Source organism: Alosa sapidissima, chromosome 3, assembly GCF_018492685.1.
Source record: "Alosa sapidissima isolate fAloSap1 chromosome 3, fAloSap1.pri, whole genome shotgun sequence".
NCBI classification, from domain to species: domain Eukaryota; kingdom Metazoa; phylum Chordata; class Actinopteri; order Clupeiformes; family Clupeidae; genus Alosa; species Alosa sapidissima.
The window spans coordinates 24,301,622-24,311,366 of record NC_055959.1 but is presented as its reverse complement, the minus strand read 5'-3'; the positions used below and the strand labels follow the sequence as shown (position 1 = coordinate 24,311,366).

The 9,745-nt window shown below is 38.2% G+C and overlaps 1 protein-coding gene and 1 long non-coding RNA gene across 2 annotated transcripts in view; one reads left to right on the top strand and one right to left on the bottom strand.

The window, feature by feature from the left end:
- The first annotated feature begins 395 nt into the window (after positions 1–395).
- The window catches only part of LOC121704539, a 17,265-nt gene continuing 7,915 nt past the window's right edge, over positions 396–9,745 (top strand). The window contains exons 1-4 of the long non-coding RNA XR_006030585.1: positions 396–741; positions 1,426–1,495; positions 2,238–2,412; positions 2,493–2,696. This is a non-coding gene — a long non-coding RNA (uncharacterized LOC121704539). The remainder of the gene's footprint in view (positions 742–1,425; positions 1,496–2,237; positions 2,413–2,492; positions 2,697–9,745) is intronic.
- Positions 7,458–9,745, bottom strand: part of LOC121704537 (prostatic spermine-binding protein) — a 5,037-nt gene continuing 2,749 nt past the window's right edge. The window contains exons 2-6 of the mRNA XM_042084822.1: positions 9,007–9,095; positions 8,777–8,845; positions 8,152–8,203; positions 7,925–7,961; positions 7,458–7,823 (exon numbers count right to left, since the gene is read on the bottom strand). Coding sequence (XP_041940756.1) covers positions 7,790–7,823; positions 7,925–7,961; positions 8,152–8,203; positions 8,777–8,845; positions 9,007–9,095 — 281 coding nt within the window. The 3' untranslated portion in view covers positions 7,458–7,789. The remainder of the gene's footprint in view (positions 7,824–7,924; positions 7,962–8,151; positions 8,204–8,776; positions 8,846–9,006; positions 9,096–9,745) is intronic.

Sequence of the window (9,745 nt, the reverse complement as noted above, 5' to 3'; positions counted from 1 at the left end):
TCGTTTTAGCACTAATGATTGCGGAGATATTTAAGCAAACACCATGGGATTTCGTGTTTTGACGTTTGTGCTCACCTTTCTTTGGAAAGAAGTTTATTAGCAGTTGTTTCCCCTCATTTTGATGTCTCTCTTTTTCCTGTTTTGGCCTTTGTGTTTAGTAACCTGACTTGGCTTTCTTGGAGAAAGACATTGCACCAGCAGCAAAACAATTAGCGGTCCACTACTAGCGATGCTCAACTAAATAAACAAAAGATAGACTACCTTAAGAATCGTGCAGGCGGACTAAACCATTTAGCTCTTTAGCAAGGGAGAGTGAGTGTGACCTTACACAGTTTTCACCAGTGTTGGGAAAGTTACTGAAAATTAGTAATTAGTTACAGTTACTAGTTTCAAAAGTAATTGAATTACCTTACCAATTACACTGTTAAATGTGGCTGTAGGTTTTGCAGTACGGTACAGCTCAATTCTACAGTATGATACAATATCATGTCTTTACAGCACAGTCAAAGATCCTTGATTACTAGCTCCGCTTGAACCCTCTCTGGCACAGTGTTGTAGTTAATGTTGCATTCTGGGTAATATTATTGACGCGGGAGTATATTACAGTACATTTCCCCGCATACTGTAACTTTGCTGCCACCTTGCTGTAATATCGAGAACGAAGTTCTGCCAACCCGACGACTTTACTCCTCTTCTGAAGACATGACCCATAGTGGAATGAGCGCAAGTCATTGAAATTTGGTGAGTTTGGTTTTCGCATTCATTAAGTAGTTTTACCCCGGCATTGTGTAGATTTTTGTTTAGTAAAAAGACGAGCATAGCTTGTTTGCTGGTATCAAAGCTGGTGTCGATAGCAAAGTATTGTCTCTGGCTTAAGCATAGCTAGCTTTAACAACAAGGTGGGCATAGCCTATTTGTTTAAATTAATCATCTAATCCTCTTTATGCCTTTCTTTTAACTTGTGTAAGTTTAAAGTTAAAAATATCGACTTGTCGTTGAAAAGTATTGTCTGTTGTTATTACCAGCTAACTTCAAGGACTAGCCTAAGTAAATTGAAAACGATGTCGACGACTCTCGTCCCCATTTAGAGACACGATTCTAGTCAGATATTTTAGCACTTCAAAACTAATAGTAAATGTATTTGCCCCTTTTTAATAGTTGTCTTCTATAATTTATTTTTCCATTTTACTATCCTGGCGACATACGTCTGTATATTGTGAAGTCTGTCATATTGAGACGTTGGCTCTTGTCTAAGCACAGCTAACCCTAGTTTTAATTAACAGCAAGGTAGGCCTATTTGTTTAAACTAAGATCATCTAGCCTTCTTTATGCAGGCATCTAACATTTCATTTTTTGTAAGTAATAGCATGACAAATTAACAAACTGTAATGCACATGTTTTTTTGTTTTGTTTTGTTTTATACAGGTCACTGAAACCGTGGCAGATGTAGAGGGGCACGAGAGATTGCCTGACACACCCAGACTCATTATGGTTGGTAAGTATGTTTTTCCTCTTCATTTGTATGTAAACTTTATTATTTAGCAATGGAATGGTTTTATAAAAGCCATATAACACTTGTGGTTGTGAGGTTGTTCTTGGATCTCCTTATGTGTGTGGTTACCTTTGTCTGAACTACACCCGAGAGGATATCCACGAACAACCTCACTCCCACTTGTGTTACATTGCATAAATATTATTAATCTTCATTAATCTGAATTTGATAGAATATGGGTATGGGTATTCCACTGCTTTTTTTTAAGGATCCCTGGTTAGCAGAATCTTGGTACTATCTTTTTGCAGTCTCTTCCACAGTTTGGCAGCTATAGTTGGGTTCTGAAACTATCTCTGTACCTCTGTTCTTTGAGTCTGGTGAGTGCTGCTGGTAGGTAAAAGAACCATAGCATTTGGGACAACAGTGACCAAATTTGCTAATGCTAACAGATGAAAATGAAACTTCTTTGACCTTATCAGTTAGTGCTGGCTGATGTTTCACCATTTGGTCTATGTTGTACCAAGTCTTGTAGTTTTCACACCTTCTGACAGCACTTAGTAATGTGAAACAACAGGGTTATGGGTTGGTTGACTCCAGATAATACCTTAAACCACTGCTTTGTCATCAAGGATTTTCATATATTCTCTATAGGGTGTACATCTGAACTCGGTCTGTTATTGCATTGTTTCAGTTTTCAGTATTTTTGAAGTTCGTGTTCAAAATAAAGTACATTGTTTTGTTTTAGGACCCTCGCTCATGACAGCAAAAAGATGGATGGTGTCCATTGAAGGAAGAGTTGCTATTACATTCACTGGATCAGACAGTTTTCCTGCTGCTTTCGCCACTCTTTTTGCATCGTATTACGTCTTAAACATGGAATACCAAGAGTCAGCTGCATGCACTTTGGAGCTTGTTCAGAGGTAAGTTATTTTCTATATGTTTTATTTTTATCAATTATAAAATTATAGACTGGAAGTTAAATTGTAATCTCACATTATAGATTTCTGGTGAGAATTAATCCGGAAGATGGAAAGAAATGCACAGCCCGACAGGGAGTGAGCAAGAAGACCGGACGAATTGTCCAGAAAAAAGCACCACCCATCAACTCCCACGTTAATAACTTCATTCGCTCCTTGCTGGACTTTGAATGGCAGACCTCTAACTAAGCAGTTACATCTAACAGGTTTTGTGTGTGTGTGTGTGTGTGTGTGTGTGTGTGTGAGAGAGAGAGAGAGGGGGAGGGGGGGGGGTTAAATGTTTGTGTGTGCATGTATGTATGTGATACCACTTGTGTGAGCAGCTCAGAGAAGAAAGGGGGGAAAAAAGCAGGGGAGAGAGGTGTCTTTGAGTGATGTTTGTATCAGTGAGTGGGTGGGGGTGGGGACTGATTTACTTGTTTCAGACTTTTGAGTTAAAATAGTTCTGCTTTAAACATTACACTAGATTGTGTGTGACGTCACAGTGCCAGGTGCTCTGCTTTAAACTAAAATAATTGAAGCAACACCTTAATGTTGAAATCGTTGCCTTTGCAGAGAGTCTCGGTCGGTCTCTCTCTGTGTAGCAAAAGTTAATGATATTGTAATGTGTTTCAGTGTTTCAGCTTGTGTAAAATGAATGAAATATCTTCAAGAATGATAAATAAAAGTGTTTAATGTAAGATTGTTTTGTGTGACTTAACATTTCACTTGTTTAAATACTTAAACTGAATATTGTTATCATAATATGTAAGTGTTGGTTGATAGATAAATACATTGATTAATAAATAAATGCAATTGAGGAATACTAAATTAAATTTAAAAAAAAAAAAAAAAAAAAAAAAAAAAAACAGTAACAGTAACAAAAAACAGTACTGCACTGTATAGTACAGTACAGTACAGTACAACCTTGTAGTAAAACAGCAATCACATGATTACTGTAAACTGTATTACAGTACTGTATCGCACCTTAATTCTACGGTAAAGTTCTGGCAACCGTGCTGCCTGTACTGTACTGTAATTTTACAGGGAATTTTCTAAGAGTGTACTGTATATCAAAAGTAATTAGTTACTAGAGAAAGTAACTTTTGAGTTACTTTTAAGTCTGCTTAAAATGTCAATATGAACAGTACTGTCACACAATAAACCTAATTTTTATTTATTGTAGTTTCAACGGGCCTTCAAATCAATAGCCTTGTGCATGAGTTCTCAAACTTTTTCCGACCACAAAACATTCTACAATGCATGAAGGCTTCCTTGACCTTGTTTTGTGCCACCCTCACCATCTAGGTGGTTTGATAGATATGTACAGCACACTGCCTACTGCTTGCCTTCTACTACTGCATGGTATGCATGGTGGTGCACTGACACTGAATTCTGCAATATAGTAAGTTATTCTTATCATTATTATTGCAATAGGCTACATGGAATGAGTTCAATGGGATGTAATGTGAAACAATGTTAAATGGCTTATTTTCAAAGCAGTTATTGTCTGCTCACACACACATACAACCTTAGGTTATCCTCATCCTGCTTTGAACACAGTTGTATTAAAACTTTAAGCACCACCAGTTTGGGAAAAGCCTGCGCTTCACAAGTGCTGACCTACCGAAATAAGTTCTAACGTGCATCCGAGGGTTTGGGGTTGTCGCATTTTAAGCACCACCAGTTTGGGAAAAGCCTGCGCTTCACAAGTGCTGACCTACCGAAATAAGTTCTAACGTGCATCCGAGGGTTTGGGGTTGTCGCGCACTATGCAGAAGGTTACTCTTCGGCTGATAAGGTGTTCCAGAGAGAAGTTGCATGTTCTGTCGCAGACAAATGAATCCATAACACCACGGACGTCAATTCCGATGTAAACATACTGTGCAAATAACTCAAGTCGCTGTAGTATGTACGGTAGGCTATTTGGAGGTTTCTTTATCTGGTAAGTGAAATCTGCATTTTCCTCTCGAGTTAAACGTGTGCTTGCTTGTGCCAAGTCTATATATAGGCTACTGTATGTAGGCCTATTGGTGTTGTGGCGTGGCTATGTTAATGAGAAATTGATATAGGCCAAACGAAGCTTTTGCGCAATAGGCGAAAAAGAGCAGAGATAAAATAAACAACAATGCGCTTTTACTGTAGTGGAGCTTAGGAGATGGAAACGAAAGGGAAAATGCTTTTAAGATCCCCATTTAAATTGTAGCCATAATGCACCCGTGTGTGTTTTAGCATAAATACGAAATAAGGAGGAATGTGAGGAGGCTCCTATTAAATGTAAAGAATGCATCTGCAATCTAAACATGTACACAATCGCTGGAAACACAGCTAATGTCGGGAGACGTGGCAAATGTGCATCTGTCATCTTGTCTGCAGTCGTTCATTCAAGATCAACAGAGTAACGCAAATAACGAACTCTTTGAAATTTCAGTAACTGTAATTGCGTTACAAAAATACTTCATTACATGCTCATTACCAATAAAAGTAGTGGAATTACAGTAACGCGTTACTTTGTAACGCATTACTCCCAACACTGGTTTTCACTGTTTTGTATACAAAATCCAGTCAGTCAAACTTTACATTTCGTCTGACATTCATTTTGACATTTAATTTGGAAGTTAAAATATTCAGGTAAAATAAATATATGGTGGAAATAAGTATTGAACGCTTATTTTTTTCTCCAGTAATTAGCCTAAACTTCCAGTGAGTCTATTCGAAATTTTCACCACACATTATATTAACACACATATAAAAAATCCAAACATAAGAGTTTTGTGTATTAAAGTGGAATGACACAGGAAAAAAGTATTGAAAGTGCCTACTGAAATTTATTCAATACTTTGTGGAAAAGCCTTTGTTTGTAAAGACAGCTTCAAGACATTTCCTGTATGACAAAACTTATTGGTAGCAGTATCAGGTCTTATTTTGGCCCATTGTTCTAAACAGATTCCAGGGGTCCCTCTTGTGAATCCTGATCTTTAGTTACTTCCAGAACTATTTAATTGAATTGGCTGCTTTCAAGTCTTTCTGGAGCTTTCTCCGAGTGGTCCTTGGTTCTTGGAATTGACTAGCCTTCTGACTCCCTGGTCAGAAATATTACAAGGAGATCCTGTGCATGGCTGGTTGATGATGCAGTGATGTTTCTTCCACTTGCAGATAATGGCTCCCATGCTGCTTACTGGAAGATTCTGATGTTTTGAAATGCATCTGTGACCAGTTTCATTGATATGTTTTGCAACAATAAGGTTGCAAAAGTCTTGGGAGAGCTTTTTGCTTTTATCCATCATGAAATGTTTCTTGTCTGACACCTTGGTAATGAAAAACCTTTTTATAGCCCATCAATATGTAGGCTACTAACCAAGCTTATATTAATTTGCACAGATAGAAAGGATAACTACTCTCTATACAGATTCCAACTCGTTCCTTCCCTTTCCTTGCCTTAGTGCTTTTTCTTAGCGTGTTTAATACTTTCCCCCTGTGTTATTCCACTTCATTACATGACTCTACTTATGGAGTTGTTTGGATTTTTTATGTGTGGATTACCTGAGTTATTACTAATGCCTGATGAAAATGTTGTACCCCCCATATTCCACTTTTCAAGGGCCCTCTCCTCCATTGCCCCATACTTCCCACTCTCCCCCCCAGTACGACGCCCTTTAATCTGCTGAACCTTCTGCTCGTTTCCAAATATAAAAAAAACTCTCTGCAACTCAATATTGGCCTGCCTGCCTCAGCTGCCTGTGAGGGGCTTTTCAGTTGTGCTGGATTACTGTTCACTGCAAAGCGACCCAAGGATGAGTGCAACTAACTTTGAAAATCAACTACTGCTCAAACTTAAAGGAGAACTCCGGTGATTTTTCACATAGATCTCCATTTCTCAACGTCCTTTTCAGGCAAATACCTCCACTCGGCGGCCATATTGCAACACTTTTTGGGCACTTATCGTGCATCTATTTTAGCAGAAATGCGTGTGCGTAAGGCTTCACGACACCAATCTTTCTCCAGCAGCGAGATCACAACAGATGATTGGCACGATGTCTTCACAGCACACCACATGATTGGCTCAATGTACTTTACAACACACCACATGATTGGCTCAATGTATTCACATGTCGACGTTTTGCCGCGGAAGGGTTGTGATATGTGTAGACATATGATGTGTAGACAACTGCCATATTGGTGTTACAAACTAACCCCATGCATTACTATGGAGGATTTTTTGAGTGCTGTATCTCCTCATTAGAAAGTCTTTGGTTGTTCTGGTACCCCCCCCCCCCCCAAAAAAAAAAAAAAAGTAACCAAGTAACTTTTACTTAAAGTACATTTTAAATGAACTACTTTTTACTTTTACTTGAGTAAATTTTCAGATCGGTATTTTAACTAGTACTTGAGTAATATTTCATCAAGGTATTAGTACTTTTACTTGAGTACAATATTTTCATACTTTTTCCACCTCTGCCATTGGCTAACAGGTAAACGGCAAAAAAAGCACATCTTAAACTGTTGCCCTGTTTCCCATCTTCTTGCCCTTTTGCTTTTTTGTCGAATACAGCCTAGTTCCCTGCATTTTTTAGGATCTTTCCCAGACTCCTCAGGCTGCAACTAACATGCCCTAAACTTAGGCCTTGACTTGAACATATGATAGGCTACCTCTCATTTGCAACACACACAACTATCAAACAAATATTAAATAAGTTGATTTATTATTATGGCCTCCCCATCCCCTTAACAAATGGGATCAAATGTTGTTTATGCATATGGCATATTCATTACACTCCTTTTCGATTGCTGCCTAGTGGAATTTATGCTCAGACTTTAAAATTCCATGTATTAATACTTTGTATGGGATATAATTAATTGAACAGTTGTATTGAATATCCTTCGTTTATTATGCAAGCTAGCATTTCTTAGGCTTATAATGTTTTCCTGATGAGGTGCAGCTGTGCAACCAACAGAAGGATGTTATTTTTTCCCAAGTGAACTTGTGAGAAAAGACACTTACACAGATATAAAATATACCCAAAATTGTATTTAATATAGACCCACGATGTGTCCAAGCAACACAGACAAGACCTAGATTATTTCTTCTTCATGTTAATAACATCTTACATGTGTCATTTAATAAAACATAAATTCAATTTAAGGTATTGCTCAATGACATTTTACAGTCGATGTGTTGACCCAACTGTCTTGTCCAATGCCTTTGCATCAAAAAAGTGAAGAAAAAAGACAGAAAATAAGTTATTAATCATCAAAATATTATATTTAAAATCTATGACTGAAATACTAACAATCCCCTGGTTGCAGTGTCTTCATTTGGCCACATGGTGGCGACAGGGGCTTAGTTTTCACCGTCAAACACATCAGCCACAGTCCTAAAAGATGGAAACAGGTGGAATCATAATCAGTCCTTTTCCTTCTTCTTCATAGGTTATGTCATAACAGAAAGATGAAATAATTTGCAAACATGTCTTACTTGTAGATTGATCCAGTCATTGTGTCAAGGAAGCCACCTATAGAGATTAATTGTAAAACACTGTAACAGCAGAATATTTTATGGCAGACTCCCCATACACTAGAGCAGCTCACAAGGCACTTACTAGTCAGTCAAATCCTAAACTTGAGGTTTAAAACGAACTGACATGGTATATGAAATATATTTCTTTGAGCATACAGGCCCATAGTTTCATCATTTCATTATACCTGGCTGACAGACTGCCTCACACACAGGGCAAATGGCACACAGGCTGCAGTCCTGTAGAGGAAGAGGAAAGACAGACTAAACATTTGATACTCATCCTCACATCCAACATGATATTCATCCTCACAAAGTTTTCTAAGTGTGACCAAGCTTCTTAATGTTTGGTATGGACCTTAGTCCTATTACCAGAATGGGCCTATTACAAAGTGCTTGGGCTATATGAATTTCTTCTCCACATCATCTTCCATGTGATGGCAGGTCTCACTCAACTAACTGTGATCAGTACATCTGTCTGCACTGGGCACATTAGAGTACAGCTAGTTATGGCATCTGTCAGCAGGCCACAGCTGAGCTCTGGTGGTCCTTCAACTGTTTCTCAGATGTCCAAGAGCTGAGAATTGTTAGGGCAGCTAGGGACACACACTTGGCATCACATGGTTGTTCTACCCCAGTTTTTTTCTACTCCTTATTGGTTGCATGTGTGTCTGATCACAGTATCACGGTCACTCACTACCGAATGTGTTTTGATTTGGTGTTTGCCAATTACCTTTATTTGCCTGCATTGTTTATTTATGAACAGTGCTGCTGTTTAGTTTTTATGGTGTATTTGTGCTGCAGTGGACTCACATCACAGTGTTCGCAGTAATCCGCATCGTCTCCTTCCTTGCAAGGACACTTATCACACTCATCACAGTGCTAAGGGAACAGAAAGCAAACATGAACATGAGAGCGCTCACTGAGGGGGAATAAGAGGGGGATGAATAAAGAAAAAGGAAATGGAGTGAGTGTGGGTGTGGGGACTATGGAGAAGGTGAGAGTTTTGAGGATTCTAATTTCTAACGTGGACATAACATTACCTCGCAATGTTCACACACTGAACAGATAGAGCCTTCGATATATTCTTCATCATCATCATCATCGTCGTCGTCATCATCGTCGTCATCATCTGAAAAAGATGATGTTAACATTCACAGTATAACATGCATGTGCAAATATTACACATGATGTTTATTTGTTTATGACTGTGTGTGTTTGTGTATGTATGTGTTTGTATGTGTGTATGCATGCATGTATGTGTGCGTTTTTGTGTGCATGTCTGTGGGGGAGGGGGGGTATTTTTGTGTTTGTGTGTTCACATGATAAAGTATGGCTTACAGTTTAACTGTATCCCAAACACAAACTATTGCACAAATGATGCAGCCCCTAAATGTGTTACAAATATGGGAGAAGATGAGATGAGAATTTCCATATTAGTATCGATTGATTTAGGTCATCCACTTACAGATAAAACAACACACCCATATGTGTTCACACAATGAACACAACTCTCTCTCACAAATCTTATTCACAAACAGAAAACTAGCATTCATATTTATAGTATGTGTATACACATTCAGTCATGCATGCAGCATGTCATTCACAAATACACACGCACACATACACATAAACTTACACACATTCAAAACAATGAACAAATAAACCTAATGGGGAACACAGTGACATCAAAATAAATACATATACTAAACATCAACAATACTATACCCTAAAACAGAACAATACTATACCCTCTTGCCACTATGATGTTAGAATATGTTT